The sequence below is a fragment of the Prionailurus bengalensis genome, chromosome B1 (assembly GCF_016509475.1).
Source record: "Prionailurus bengalensis isolate Pbe53 chromosome B1, Fcat_Pben_1.1_paternal_pri, whole genome shotgun sequence".
In the NCBI taxonomy this organism is placed as follows: Eukaryota; Metazoa; Chordata; class Mammalia; order Carnivora; family Felidae; genus Prionailurus; species Prionailurus bengalensis.
The window spans coordinates 117,593,396-117,610,076 of record NC_057344.1 but is presented as its reverse complement, the minus strand read 5'-3'; the positions used below and the strand labels follow the sequence as shown (position 1 = coordinate 117,610,076).

The following is a 16,681-nucleotide window of genomic DNA, read 5'->3' as shown; positions in this document are numbered from 1 at the left end:
TCTCCAAAGAAGGAGTATTTACCAGTTCAGTGAGGATTTTATTATACATCTATGTAAACCAAAATTTCTCCTTACTTCTCCCAGCCTGAAGTGCCACGTCAAACCGATGTTCACCGCTCCAAACTTCTGTCCACGTACAGTAAAGAAGAACTCTACCAGGCAAAGCGGAAGTGCAATGCTACACAAGAATATGACATCAATCTTCTAGGAGGGGAATTGGTGGCTGTGATGGAACAGAAAGATCCACTGGGGAGTACCAGCAGGTGGCTCGTTGACACAGGAAGTAAGGGTTTTTTTTTTTTTTTTTTGCATAAAATGCACAAAACTACCCCCTCTTTTCAGGTGAAGATTTCCCCACGGGCCACTCTGTGCTTCTCTAAACACAAATGTTTGGTGAGGGTACACAAATGACCTTGTTTTTTTTCTTTCTTTCTTTCTTTCTGTTTCCTATCCAGTTATAAAAGGATATGTGTATTCCTCCTTCTTAAAACCCTACAATCCTGCAAAAGTGCAGAAGGTGGATGCTGAGAACAGGTTCTGTGATGACGATTTTGATAACATCAGCCTCTTTGTGTCCTCACGGCCAGCTAGTGACAGTGTCACAGGCACCCCAGAAAGTAGCGTAAGTGATAGCAGCTCATCTCTTAGTGGCACATATGGAAAGTTTGAAACAAACGGCACTGACGCTGACAGTTCTCAAGAGGTAGATGAACAGGTAAGAATTTGAACCTTGATGTAAAACTGCTTGGCTGTTCAAATCATGAAAGATGTTCTCTCTAACAGCGCTCTATCTTGCTGCAAGCCTTGGTGAAAGGGTGTCAGCTTTGATAGCAAGGAGACCCAGCTCTATGAACACTTATTTTCTGTGCACCTTTCTGCAAGGAATTTAATTCTCTGAGCCTGTTTCTCAAGTGAGGAAAAGAGGACAATAATTCCTACTTTGCAGACTTGATGTGAGGATTAGAGAAAACGTATATATGTAAAGTACCCAGCACAGAGTAGACACTCAGTAAATAGAAACTGTTACTATTACTATCCTGCTGTTATGTACTCGGAGTAAAGCAAAGATGGCCTTTTTATATTCCTCCATCAGAGAAAAACAGTTCAATCCTGAACAGATTGCCGCCATAAGCAGCATGTGGAAAATTGTCCGTGATTCCTCTAAGAGCAGTAACATCATCGAGCTATCTAGTAATTGGCCATTTTTAATCTCTTGTACCATATCCTGAAACCTTTAAGAGCTACTTTTCCCCGCACTGCACCAAAGCAGAGACTATTGGGATAATTCTTTTGCAAATTTGTAAGTTACCTATAATGTAGCACTCCTTTTTCCTACATCAGAAAGTTTAAATATATTTAACTGTTAAACCTCAAGTGGCGACCAACTAACTGCTTCTCTTTTTTTAACTTGCTTTTTTCTTTAGTGGCTTTTTATTAATTCATTTAAATTTGTGTTTCTATAAGGGTAATACATGTTATCTGTGAAAAGTTAAAATGGTATAAAGGTATACATAAATTAGAAGCAAAGATCTTTATTCCCTTCTCCCCCAACTCTACTCTTCAGAGACAAGTATTAGGGTTTATGTTTTCAGACATTTTCTGTGCATGTACAAACACATAATTTTACAAGTGGGAACATATACGTGTTAACATAATTTGGTTATTTTTTTCCACTTAACAATGTATCTTACACACAACAGTACCTAAATACTACCTTATTCCTTAAAAAATTCTTCATAGTAATTTATTTTGTGTTATTTATGTAACTAGTACTCTAATAATAGGCATTTAGAATATTTGGGGGGGTTTTAGAATTTCAAACTACCTCACTCAAGATCTTCGTCATCCATCTGTGTGCACTTACATGAGTATATACACAGGATAAATTGGAGAGTCAAAGGGTATATATATTGGAGAATATGAGTATATATAAATATATACATAGGAGAATACTGGAGAGTCAAAGGGTATATATATCTAAAGCCTTAATAGACATTGCCATACTGCCCTTCAAAATAGTTTAGTTTCTTTCATCAATGATAACACTGATTCTTGTCCAATTCATAACTTTTTAAAAAAATCTTTATTAAGGACTTATTTACACATCATAAAATCCATCATTTTAAGCGTATAATTCAATGACTGAGTATATTTTCTGAGCTGTGCAACTATCACCCCAATCCAATTCTAGCACATTCCCTTCACCCCCCAAAATCCTTTGCACTCTTTTGCAGTCAGTTCTCTTTCCCACCCTAGCTTCAGGAAATGACTGATTTGCTTTCTTTCTCTCTATATTTGACTTTTTGGTATATTTTGTATTAATGAAATCATACAAGTGGGACTTTGCAGCTGGTTTCTTTCACTTAGCATAATGTTTTTGAGATTCATCCATGTTGCAGTACATATATGTACTTTGTTGCTTTTTATCACCTGATAGTATTTCATTCTATGGATATAGCATATTTTGTTTATCCATTCACCAGTTGATAGACATTTTGGGTAATTTCTATTATGAATAATGCGGCTATAAACATTTATGTACAAGTCTTTGTGAGGATTTCATTTATTTTGAGTAGATACCTAGGAGTAGAATTGCTTGTTGTTACGGTGAATATATGTTTAACTTGTTTAAAGAAACTGCCAGACTGTTTTTCAAAGTAGCTGCACCATTTTACATACCCACTGGCAGTGCATGGGGCTTGTGGACTGCAGTTTTTCCATATCCTCACCTTACTGCCTTTTTAAAATTATTAGGATAGCCACTCCAATGGGTGTGAAGTGTATCTCACTGTGGTTTTAATTTGCATTTGACTAATGCTGTTGAATATCTTTCATGTACTTATTGGCCATTCTTGTATTTTCTCTAGTGAAATGTCCATTTAAATATATGCCCGTTTTAAAAATTGGATCATTTTCCTTCTTATTATCCACTTGCAAGAGTTCTTTATATACTTTGGATGCAAGTTCTTTATCAGGTATAATTTGCAAATAATTTCTCCCAGTCATAACTGATTCTTAACTCATCTAGACATTACTATATGTTTCTATCACTCTTCTCTCTTGAAGTTTCAAAACACTGTTTTTCTATTCCTTGTTCATTCTCTTAGTTTATTCAAAGTTTCTAGAAAACAAAATTACATTGTAATACCAATAGATTAATGAAATTTTATCAGTGAAATGTATAGTCATGATTAAATGTCCTGGCAGACTTTTAACTTATCCCAATAACCTAGAAGGACAGAAATCTGAGGGCCAAATTTGTCAAGACACCCTAAAGCTGGCTTAATGTTGAGCTCCAGTTCTTATTGGCTTTTACAGGGGCTTTTGGAGTAAGCACCTCACTTAGGCTCTTTCCACATGGGATTTGTAGTCTAGTTCCTAATAGCCACTACTGCAAAGTAATTCTCTTTGAGTAATCCTATCAATATGTTTCATGTGAATTAGGTCCATTAGAAGTTTCCATTACCAAGAGAGGAAAAAAAAAAATGAGATAATTTCTTTTTACTCAAAACAAAGTATATTGATAATATCTCTTCATAAAGTGCAATTTGTACTCCTTTTCCTCTGAGTTTGGAACTGATTCAAAATAGACCTTGGTGTCAGGGATATATATATATATTATATAATATATTATATATATATGAAATATAATATAATATATATAATATATATGAAATATAATATATATAATATAACATATATTAATATGTTATATAATAATATATATAATATTTATATATATATATATATATATATATATATATATATGAAAGCTTTATTCCTAACAAAACCGGATTAGAAAATGCAGCTTGGATCAGTGGCACATAGGATCCCTGAATACCTCCCTCTGTGTTAAAATAATTCAGCTCAAGTTGCAGGCCTCTCCTGTGTAGGACAAAGTCTGTCCCGGTAAATTTACTATGATTTGAAGACAATGTACCTGTTAGAAACCCTAGCACAAGCGACAGAAGGAAAGACTACACAGGAATATTTCCCTTAATGTCTTAATTCTAGTCAATAGAGGTACATGGGCTAGTAGTTCTTAGACTTTTCCAGTTATGCAACTACTGTTTAGCCCTCAGAAACAGAAGGAAAACCTTGTATGATCTTCCTAATCCTTACCAGAGGGCTGATGTTTTCATTTTCTTGACTCTTAGAAAGTGTGGAGAGAAGAGAATGGTTAACCCCCATATTTGTGGTGTGACAGTCCAAGAGAACAATGCATTATAGAGGTCCCTAGAAGGTGACTGAAAAGTGAGAGTTAATTGTATCTTTTTGTGTGTGTGTGAACAGTGAGAATACATTGCATATTGTAATATGCACATTTGAGATGTCCTGCAAAGCAATTTTCTGTGCAGCTATTTAAACTTATGTTCTTGATTTTATTTTATCATCAGGAACATCAACTGAAACTTGTTTTGGTTTAACAAGATGACACTTTGACTCACCGTTTCTTTCCCTATCCTTTCCTACTGTGGCAGTACACTTTTTTTTTTTTTTTTTGCTTTCTTCCAGAATTGAAATATCATATTGCCATTGGTGTTGTAGACTGTAATCTACTCTTATTAATGGCTCCAGTGGGCCCTGACAAGAAAGACAGGTAGAGAGGGAGCTTTGCCCTATACCTGATATTCAGGAGGCATCACTGGGATCCTAAAAATTAATCATAAATAGGCATGTTCAGACTGACTTCAGACTAGTGGCTCTGCAGTTTTTATACTCAAGCTAAGTTTTTAATGTGAACTCCAAGAATAAAAGGGATCTATGAATGGGCTTTGGAAGGATTTATAAATCACCTCAAATATGTTGGAAATTTTGTGCATATGAGCATAAATAATTAGGGTAAAAGAAGTCCATAGCTTTCAACATATTTTCAAAGGGAAATTCTATTTTAAAAGGTTAGAAACCACTGCTCTAAAGACTTAACTTGCTTATGCATTCTCCCAGCCACTCAGGAAAAAAATTGTTGGGTTAAAAGCCTCCCACATTTTCTAGATGGATCAGAAGTCTTATGAGTAAGGTGAAAATATAACTTATTATCTATAATAAGACACTTTTGTTAATGAAAGAGAGTGTCTACAAGATGAGATAACTGTGACCGGTATAATTGAGGGATATGGTCACTGTCCTTATTGGTCCCTTATTGGGACTGAAGAACCAATCCATTCAGATTCCTCCATGCACATCCCACACAGAAAGCATGGACTTTCTCCTAATGTTTTAGAAGCTCCCTAAATTATGGTCCAGAGACTCTGTAAGAATAATGGGGAGGAGTTAATGGATATTCACAACCTGACAGTACTGATTTATACTAAAGGACTTAATCTTTAATCTCTTGACTCACTACTTTATGCTAGATCAAAAAATATCACAAAAACAGTCAAACAAATATGCCTTCCTATCCTAATGTATTTTCCCCTTTTGCCTGTCAAATAGTAATGACATGATTGACTTAGTTTTCTATGATGCACAACAAATGATCACAAAGTGGCTTAAAACAACATAAATGGATTATCTCACCATTTCCAAGATCAGAAGTCCAGGCATAGCTTAGCTGTGTGCTCTGCTTAGCATGTCACATAGCTGCAATCCAGATGGTTTTGGGGCTGTGTTCCTCCCTGAAACTCAGAGTTCTCTTCCAAGCTTGTGGTTGTTGGCAAAACTCAGCTCTTTGTCCTGGTAGGACCGAGGCCTCCATTTTCTTGCTGGCCATCAGCTGAGAACCACTTTCAATAACTGGAGGCTGCTCTCAGACCCTTGCCATGTGGCTACGTCTGTAGGCAGTTTGCAATATGGCTGCCTCTTCAAGGCTAGCAGATGAGCATCTCTCTGGTTTTAAAGTTCTCCCTTCAGAAATGGTCTGAACTCTCTCTTAAAGGGCTCACTTATTTACATCAGGCACACTCAGGATAATCTTTGGCTAACTCACAGTCAGTGTATTAGGGAACTTATTATGCAGGACATGTTCAACAGAAGGTGTCCATTTTAGAAGTCTGTCTATCATAATATCTAAGATGCCTTGCTTGGTAAGCAAGGTAGAGGACGAATGTGATGCAATCTTCAGCACTTCTCAAAGTGGACCAGGTTTGATAATGGCTAAACCCAGTTTTAAAGGGATGTTCAATGTCTGAGAATCAGTGCAGTTTCCTTTTTTTCACATAAATCATACTGACAACATAAATCTTGAATTAGAAACTTAGGAAAAGTTAGTTGTTTTGCAGATAATCCTAAATTCACTCTCTGGGCCTTCATCTTTACATGTTTCAACTATTTTTGATGATAATGTTACATGTGTAGTATGTCATTGTTTAGAAAGTGTTTCAAAATGAGCCATCAAGCTGTAATATAATGTATATAAGCAGTCATTAAAATGAGGCATTAGAGAACTATTTATTGACATGAAGATTTTCAAATATATTTTAAAGTAAAAAGCAGGCTGCAAAAATTATGTATACTACAATTCCATGTTTATTGTTACTTCAGGTTGGTAGAAAGAAAAGAAAGGACGAAGAGAAGGAATGAGGGGAGGAAGGAAGGATGGAAGGAAGGAAAGAAGGGAAGAAATACAAGATATTAATAGCAGTTGGATGATTCTTTCTTACCTTTCTTTAAAATTATTTCTTTATAAAAATTGCTTGCATAATAACAATATATAATTGTTCACTGAAGAATGTGAAAGCTTGTTCCTGGAGGGAAGAGAAGAAAGAGCATTTTTCATGCAATATAACCATCTCGGCTTCCTGAACTACATATGATATATACTGTAAATACTGGGTTTGCAGCTTTTTAGTTTTGGAAAGGAAGATTAAAATAAATTATTATTGTTGTTGTTGTTAATTGAAGAACTGGGAAGAAATCAATAAAATGAGATTCAGTGGAGACAGCTAATGTGGCCACTAAGGGAGGAATAATTAAATGCACAAATATAGAATAGGGGAATGCCTAGCTGGCAATGCTACTACAGGGAGAAATCTGGTGGTTAATAAACAGTGGATAATACATTGAGTATGAGTCAATAATTCGGTACACAGTGTTATTTAAAAAAGGAAATGTCGTGGAGAACTGGGTTGTATTCATAGAATAGAGTACATACAATGAGCCAGAGCTTTACAGAGTACAAAGAAGCAGCGAATAAAATATATTTTAATAAATGCTGAGGAAAAAGAGAGAAGGATCAGATGACTATGGATTAAATTAATAAAATGTAATTAATGCATCTGGACCAAACATTAACATTGCAAGCTAGAAAGTTATTAGTTTGGAACAACTAAAATATTCCAAAAAATGAGAAATTCTTCAGCTTTTATCTAGAACAGGCTGAAAACTTCTAACTTGTAGTCTAATGTTATCAACTGCTTTCTCTTTAAAAGTGGACTTACTTCCAGAGGAGGCATAAACATATAAAACTGAAATATATTTATCCTAAATTAATTCTGGACCACGATCACTTAAATTATATAATTTTGTACTTTAAATTTACAATTTCATGAAAATCTATATTTAGTGTATAAAATATAACCTCTGCTGTAATGTCATACCAAATAGATCTAGGTGGAAGATTTTATATTCCTTTTGAGAGAATGTGTGCCAAAGTGAAAAACCACCACAACTATTTAGGAATCATATATTAGTAGGTAATTCAATCTGCTAACCAATCTATAGCTGCATTGGTAAAGCATATATGTTTTACCAAGGAAACAAGTAAAAATTATACAAGTTGGCTAGTAACTGCTAACACAGGCTCTTAACTGATAATTTCAGAAACTGTACTATGGTGCATCAGATTCCTGAAAGCTTTTGCCCACCAAATCCTCCACTCTTCTCTTGTGAATCTAATCAATATCTTCATTTCCTCATCAACAACAAAAACATCAGCAGCAACATATTAGAGACCTCCATCCCTTTCCACAAGAATATACTCTGCTCATCCTTCCTAGAACAAGAGTTTGGTTCCTAAAGTAGTATGAGAAATGGACCAAGCACTGGAGTTAGAAAATACAGTCCCAGCAGCACGGACTAACTCTATGACTAATGCATTGTACTACTCCAATTCACAGCTCACAGGGTTGTTGAGGATGAAGCACATTTGACATGTAAACTCATGAGTGCTAGAAAAGATGGCGGTTATTGCTGCCACTCCATTGCTCAAGACCTTATAGCATCTTCCCTTTTATTTTCTTAATTTTTAAATTACAAAATAATCCATGCCCAACAATCTGTCTTGTGTGTATCTTATATGATGCAAGGCGATCTCTTGTATATTCTTGTAGAATATCCAAGCCTTTCAACTCAACTTTTAAGTCAAATTAACATATATTTGAATTCCTACTGTGTACCATGATGTGGTCAGTAAAGTTTAAGTGTTCCTCTCTCTCTCTCTCTTTTTTAAGTAAGCTTTACACTCAGCTGGGACTTGAACTCAACCCTGAGATCAAGAGTCACATGCTCTACTGACTAAGCCAACCAAGCACTCCATTAATGCTCCTCTCTTTGAAGTGGAACTCATGCTGGAGTTGTTGAGATGATATAAAATCAATGATATCAAATCTTCATCAGAAGTTAAATAATAGTTCAACATCTACAAGAATAACTTATGCTGTTAACTATATAGTCCCCTCCCTACACTCCCCAGTCTCCTTTCCCGTTCAATGAAGTCATCTTATTTATCATTTTCTTTTAACATTGACTCTCAATTTTGAGAAAGTTAATCTGCTTGCCTTTCCCATATACTGTTTTCACATATTCCCTGTACTTTGAAATATGACATATCCAACCCTTTATCAACTTTGTCACCTACAAAAGGTTACCTCTTTCAAAAACTAGCTCACAATTAGTTAATATATCTCTCATGTGCGTAGGGTGTTTTTTGTTTGGTATGTGTGTACATTCTGTGGGGCACATTTTTCCCGAGCTGGGTTGTAAGTTTTCTGACAATATCTGGCAATTGATAGGCACTTAATAAATTTTGATTGAATGAATAAATAAAATGTTAGTCAATTGCTTAATTTTATGATGTAAATAAACATTTCTGTTATCATTCTTACAATTTTAGTGGAAAAGGACTAAACATGTAGGGGCTTCTTATGCATCTAATAATTCTGAAGTACTCTTTTGAGGTTAGAGAAAAAAATATTTAATGATTATTTTTATATATAGAGAGAAAGTGGGGGAGGAGCAGAGAGAGATGGAATCCCAAGCAGGCTCTGCTCTGTCAGCACAGAGCCCAATGTGGGGTTTGAACCCATGAACCATGAGATCATGACCTGAACCAAAACCAAGAGTCGGACTTGCTTAACCGACTGAGCCACCCAGGTGGGTTAGAGAAAAATTCTTTTGACTGAAGCATGTTTTATTAATTTCTTCTAGGCCACTTAAAATTATTTAAAAATTATAAATTTAATGCATTGTCATTATAAAGGCTTAGAATATAAAGAAACAAGTAAAAATGAAAATCACCTCTAATTCTACCAAAGAAACTAACAGTTTTAGACTTATACAACTGATTTTATATCCTTTTTCTTTTCTTTTGGCTTACCGTTTCATCATAAAGCATTTGCTCCATGCTATTAGTCTCAGAAAACAGCATTTTTAATGACTAAATTTACTTACTGTAAAGGTCACAAATTTCCTTAGTATAAAGGTACAGAATAGACTTAACTGTTCTCCTCTTACTGAACATTCAGTGCTACTTCCATTTCCCTCACTTTCACCTTACAAGTGGGGATTGCAGTAATATTATTACATAAAAATCTCTGCTAATGTCTCTATTTCTGTGGAAGAGATTCTTAGAGCAATTACTGGATAAAAAAAAAAAAGAATTAACATTAAAAAAAAATCTTTTAGGGGCCCCTGCTTGGCTTATAGTCAGTAGAGCATGCGACTCTTGATCTCAGGGTCATGAGTTCAAACCCCATGTTGGGTGTGGAGCCTACTTAAAAAAACAAATAAAAAAAATAAATAAAATAATCATTTAATAGAAGCTGGGAACTTGCCTTCAAGCATGGACAGTTTAGACTCCTCCCAAAAGAACAGTAAGAATGCCTATTGAACTATTCTCATCTGGGTCAAGGTTTAGCAAAGTAAATCCATCAGAAGGAATTGGGGAATGTGACTTTGAAAAAAGAAGAACAGCGTTCTTTCTAAAAGCTTGGAAATCTTTGTAATGTTTCTCTAAATATTTCTAAATATTGGTTCTACTTCCAATAATGGCATTTCCTTCTGTCTAGATTTTCTATGCAGTTCATGCTTTTCAAGCACGAAGTGACCATGAACTCAGCCTTCAGGAGTACCAAAGAGTCCACATACTTAGATTTTGTGACCTAAGTGGCAATAAAGAGTGGTGGTTGGCTGAAGTTCAAGGGCAGAAAGGATATGTGCCAGCTAACTACCTTGGGAAGATGACTTATGCTTAAGAAAAGAAGCCCTTGACTTCTGTTTTCTGGCAGGTTATTGATGGACTACCTCATAAAACTTACAAAATGTTGGTCTAGAAATCAAGAAACCTCCATACTACATGAACTGATACCGTATCAAGTTTTAAGGAAGACTGCTTCCTAACAATATTATTTCGAAATGTATTTTGAAGAATAAATGTTGAGGGAAACAAACAGAAACAGCAAAACAAACAGCTAAAGCTCCAACTACCAACTACTTAAAAATGGAGATCTTTGAAAAGATAAATGTATCCTTTATCAGCATGAAAGGCTGGATCTAAGGATAAGATTTTTTTCAATGTATTGTATTATGTATTTTGCCTCAAATGTTTTTGTTTCTCTCATTCTCTTTTGTGTGTGTGTGCACATATACACTCACACACATGTAATTATATTCATTATATGGTTATGTATACTATGTGATATAGATTATTCACTGTTATGCATAAACCAGGCATATACTAAATATACATAATAGGAATTAACAGCCAGCTAGAAATCTTTGTTGTGGAACATCTCTTTACTGTAAGTTTTAAATGAAAAAAAAAACCCTGAATGACCTTATAATATCTAACATTTACTGAATGCATACTAATGACAAAAATTGTTCTATATGTTTCTTATGTGGTAACTTATTTTTTTTTTTTAACCTTTATTGATTTTTGAGACAGAGAGAGAGAGCATGAACGGGGGAGGTTCAGAGAGAGATGGAGACACAGAATCTGAAACAGGCTCCAGGCTCTGAGCTGTCAGCACAGAGCCCGACGTGGGGCTAGAACTCACGGACTGTGAGATCATGACCTGAGCCGAAGTTGGACGCTGAACCGACTGAGCCACCCAGGTGCCCCATGTGGTAACTTATTTGATACTCACAACATTATGAAGAAACTGTGGCCCACATGGATGAAGTAATTTAGCCCAGGTACACTGCTAGTAAGGGCTGGGACTCAAACCTAGGTCTGGTTCTGGGATCTACACTCCTAACCACTATGCTGTACCAACCCTCCAGGAGTATACATTTGCTGTCAGCAAAGCACTTAATGATGCACATAATGGACATTGATAAGGACCATTTTTCTCTCAGGTCATATTTAAGTATTGAGAAGTTTTTCAAAATCAAGGGCTAGGAGGATTTCCATGATATTAGTCTAGAGAAAATGACGTATCTATTTTTATTTTTTTTGTTTTGTTTTGCTTAAACATTTTTTAAAGTATAATTGTTTAAAAACGATGCTACGTGATCACTAATGTTACTTGAATAAGGAAATATTTTTGGATCGCTCAATCATTTGGATGATGAATGTGGAATGTGTGCTCCATGTTCTGAGCCAAGATGTAAATATTTTTAGTTGCCGATTGTACTTAGACAAAGAAGGCATTAAGGATAACATTTGCTGAAACACAATGTCCTGGGACACTGAACTTTCACTTGGGAATAGCTCAAAATTGTCCCCTAAGATTTCAGGATATTTTGTCAAGACATTTTATTGACTTGTTGATACTCCCTTAGGACAGTAAAAAGATTTAAAGTTTGACTTAGTGGTTTCCTTTAAACACCAACATAAAGTGGACTTTCATTTCCCACATAGAATGTGCTAATAATGACATTAAAGATTTAATTGTTACTTTGAAAGATTTGATCTCTAGAACGTATACTGTAACATACATTACTGAAGAATACAAATAACAAAATGAACAGTGATTTTCAGAGGGCTGTTTTAAGTATGCATATGACATGTACAACCATAGAAATTAAGACATTTCCATGACAGAATAATTTGCATTTCATAATATTGTACCTGAAATACTTAATCTAAAGATAGTTTTATAAGGTTCTAATGGTAAGTTGTTTTTGCATAACATTTTCTTGTTTTGAGTTTGGATACTAAAAGAAGATTCTCTTTTAGACATACAGAGACTTTTTATGTCTTTTAAATGGTGCTTTGTACCCAACGGTGAAAACATAATTCCAGTTTGCATAGGGCAAAACAAAAGGAAATCCAAACTTGCTACTTGTGGTAACTATTAACATGCCCAACAACCAAACTGGTGGGGAAACTATATGTAATGTATTTTTTATATATGATATTTATACTTTTAATATATAAAAGTATATATATGTTTAATATATAACTTAATATATATTAAATGCATGTATTTAAATTAGCTGTGACTTCAATACTCCCCTTAAAATGAAGATTGATAGAAACAGCTCATATTTGCTGTTTTGGCTGAAATAAGTCACTAGATGTATAGAAGCTTTGTCTGCTTGTGTGGTCCTAGGTTGATGCCTCCTGTCTCACCTTTTTAGAAACCACACCACTAAAATCAGAGCTGCAGTTAGCTGCTGAGCAAGTGTAATGAAGCCATCTCCTGTAGTCCCTCACTATTGTAATGAACATACATTACTCTAAAACTATGTAGTTGCTATTTTAAAAATATACCTACATTTCATAGGCCATTTAGGCTTTGTTTTTTTAACGTTATACGATACCTTCATTTTCTTGATATGTTGTTAAGAATCAAGTAATTATAATTTTGAGGTCAGACATTATTTTGTTGAACATAGGGGAAATGAAACTCAGATAGTTATTATGTATTAAGTCTTTAAGAAGTTTAAAAAGATAAAACTATTGGTGACATCATTACAATTAAGGCATGAAGAAACAATTATTTCTTTGTATTTTAAATTTTAAATGTCATTGTAAAATATAGAATTCTCTGAAATGGGTATTTTTACCAAGAATGAAGGAGAAATTTCTGTGGCTGTTTTCCTTTGTAAAACAAATAAACAAGTGTACGTAAACATTTTATTTAGTATTTATTTTTAAATACAGATGTTCTAATATACATAATAATGTTCGGAATTATAAAAGATCCAGTAATACAAATTACCATGGGTACTTAAATCATGTGAAAAAGTCACAAAGCCACTATCTGAACATTCCTTGTACTTTAGAAAAATATTCTTTTTTGCTATTAGTATAAAACAATTCTATGAAGGTTGAGCTGTGCAGAAGAGATACAGCGCACATTGTTAATCATATAAATGCAGCACTGCATGAAATACTTTTAAGTGCTGATGTATTTCATATTTTGCCTGAAATATAATTTGGACTTTTAGAGATGGCTATTAACTGCCTGTCACTATTTGTGATGAATAGTTCAGATGATGTACAAAAATCAGTGTTTTTATTACTGAAATATGAAATTAAAAACTGCCCATAAGCTTCTTAGATTTTTGTCTACTGCAAAACACTCTCAAAGCCATGTGAACAGAGATAAAATCTTTATATTCTAAGATGGCGGGGAAACTACTTTACTGAAATCCTGTTTGTCCTAACTATGGCTTCGTAAGGTACTCAGTGTAGTGCCCAATACTGAATACATCTAGCCCTCACAAAATTCAAGCCAAATTAAGCCTATAAATTTACATTATAGTTGATGAAGAAGTAATTAAATTTCATTGACTGGAAGGACACTCAACTTTACATTCTCTGGGGAAATTCTACTATTTATAGAATGTTACTATTTTTAAAGACTAATTTTTTCTGTTACTTCCTTCTATACACTAAATTATATAAAAACTTAGTCATTAAATTATCTGTTATCTATAAAATTATCCAATATAACGCATCTTCACACCAGGACCATTGGAATTCAACCTGTGTCTCTGAAGGCCAGCTACTTCTTTCCTGTTATTACACTCTTGATATAGGCAAGATTTGCTTCGGTTTTTCAGTAAAATAAGTCACCCGTTAGCATATAGCAGAATGAGTAGCTCTTGTTCAAAAATGTAGGGGATATATTCTTGGTCAAGTTTATCTTACAAGAAAACAATACTATGGTGCGCAAATGTATTTATGGCTTTCTCTAATTCTTTATATAGTTTTTATGATTATTGTATTAATATATTTTTTATAAAATGATGTATTTTCTATACAACCTGTGATCATCACAGTATAATTAAATAATCTATTACTAATAAACAGTACCATGACATCCTTGTGAGGTATCAGAATCAGAAACCTAACCTTAGAATGTTAGATGCCTTCCATTTTATCTCATTAATTATCATCTATATTTTATAGAGGAGGAAACCAAAGATTACACAGCTCATATATGGAGGGACTGGGATTCAAAACCAGGTCTTCTGACTTTAAGCCAGTGTTCATTTAGTGGGTTTTTTTGTTAAGTCACCAAAATCTAACAAAGCACAATGTGCATAAAGTGATATTGACCAAATTTCTACTAAAATATGATTTGAGCTTACAATCCTAAAAGCTTACTTTGGCTCACCTACTTATAGGTCTATTCATTCACTGGCATAATATTTATTGAGAATTACAGTGGGATGCTGTGCAATGGTGTGCTAATGGTGTGCAAATCAAACAAGATCTCTGTCTTCATCCAATTTAAAATCTAGTGGTGGTGGTGGGGAAACCTATGTGTAACAAAATAAATTAAATGATAAATACTATTAATATAAAGCTGGTGACTTTCATCACATGGTCAGTTAAAAAGCTTTGTAGCTCACTTAATGGTATGGAACTGATGAATGGATAAAGATGTGGTTTATATATACAATAGAATATTACTTGGCAATGAGAAGGAATGAAATCATGCCATTTGTAGCAATGTGGATGGAACTGGAAGGTATGCTGAGTGAATTAAGTCAGAAAAGGACAGATATCATTTGTTTTCATTCATATGTGGATCTTGAAAAACTTAACAGAAGACCATGGGGGAAGGGAAAGGGGAAAAAATAGTAACAGAGAGGGAAGAAGGCAAACCACAAGAGACTCTTTAAATACAGGGAACGAACTGAGGGTGGATAGGGGGAGGTGGGGGAGAGGGGAAAATGGGTGATAGAGATTGAGGAGAGCACTTGTTGGGATGAGCACTGGATGTTATATGTAAGCCAGCTGGACAAATTATATTTAAAAAAATAAATAAAAGCATGACCTTTGGAAAAAAAAATGGTATGGAAAAAATCAAAGTCTAAGATCTACCTGAAGAAAACTTTAATATAAAAATACCTGTATGAAATATCAAACTGAATTATATACAGTACTAGAATGTATGCATACTTACACATATGTACAGATTCCAAATATATATTTATGCACATACAACCTATACAAAGAGCCATGCTCAATGAAAAATAACTTCCTAAAAAGGCTCTAACATCCTCTCTGAAATACTACAGAAATTAAAAGTTGCGTCTGGGGCATCTCGGTGGCTCAGTCGGTTAAGCGTCCGACTTCGGCTCAGGTCATGATCTCACGGTCCGTGAGTTTGAGCCCCGCGTCGGGCTCTGTGCTGACAGCTCAGAGCCTGGAGCCTGCTTCTGATTCTGTGTCTCCCTTTCTCTGACCCTCCCCTGTTCATGCTCTCTCTGTCTCAAAGATAAATAAACGTTAAAAAAAAATTAAAAAACAAAAAAAAAGTTGCATCTCTTCTCAACTCTTTCCAGTACATGTGTTCTGGCTGTGATGGGATAAAATTTTCCCCTTCAAGTGCCAGTGAGCAAACTGTACATTACGGCTTTAAGTTTTCATAGGTACTGCAGTCACACAAACTGTTAATTCGAGCTTAGCTTGTATCAGATAGTTTTGTCCAGTTTAGGTCAAACTAGCCCTGACCTATAAACAAATATGATGATTTTATGGGTTTTCCTTTTTTTTTTTTTTTTAGTCTTTTTGACCCTAATGGGGATTTGGGGCTCATGCCAAATTATGTTTAATCCACAGAAATCTGTTTCTCAAAACAGAAACATCTGTAGGCAGATTTTCAACATGTAAATAGATGTTTACTCCACATGTAAGTAATGGGATTATCTCAATCTTGGATTCTATTTTACTATGAATAATTTAGTGCCATTATTTAAGGGTCGTTTAAAATAGTAGCTTTCCTTTTATTGTCACAGAAATCTCGTATCAATATATTTTAGAAATTGTTAGAAAAAGCTAGAGATTAAGGGACTGGGCTTGAGATTAGAGGTTTTAAAGATTTAGTAGCACATATCAAAGTTGAAGAAATAAGGCTGCTCATAGTCTAATGAATGAAGGAAATTTTGGACTTCCAGTTTCTGGATGAAATGAGGTATTCATGAAGTATGAAATGGCTGTTGAATTTTCCTGTGAGTAATAAACTGTTTCTCTGGGCCAGAAAGCCTCATATCTTCTGTGAAAAACTATATGTAAAACAACAGTAGGCTAATTTGTTAATTTACAAATAAGGCTACT

The 16,681-nt window shown here is 34.5% G+C and overlaps 2 protein-coding genes across 3 annotated transcripts in view; one reads left to right on the top strand and one right to left on the bottom strand.

The window, feature by feature from the left end:
* Positions 1-10,590, top strand: part of ARHGEF38 (Rho guanine nucleotide exchange factor 38) — a 129,080-nt gene extending 118,490 nt beyond the window's left edge. Inside the window, exons 12-14 of the mRNA XM_043571252.1 lie at positions 85-283; positions 456-715; positions 10,227-10,590. Of these exons, the coding sequence (XP_043427187.1) occupies positions 85-283; positions 456-715; positions 10,227-10,412 (645 nt within the window). The 3' untranslated portion in view covers positions 10,413-10,590. The remainder of the gene's footprint in view (positions 1-84; positions 284-455; positions 716-10,226) is intronic.
* The window catches only part of INTS12 (integrator complex subunit 12), a 35,846-nt gene continuing 25,610 nt past the window's right edge, over positions 6,446-16,681 (bottom strand). For both annotated transcript variants that reach the window (XM_043571216.1, XM_043571233.1), the window contains exon 8: positions 6,446-6,686. The gene's annotated coding sequence lies outside the window, so the exon portion shown is untranslated. The remainder of the gene's footprint in view (positions 6,687-16,681) is intronic.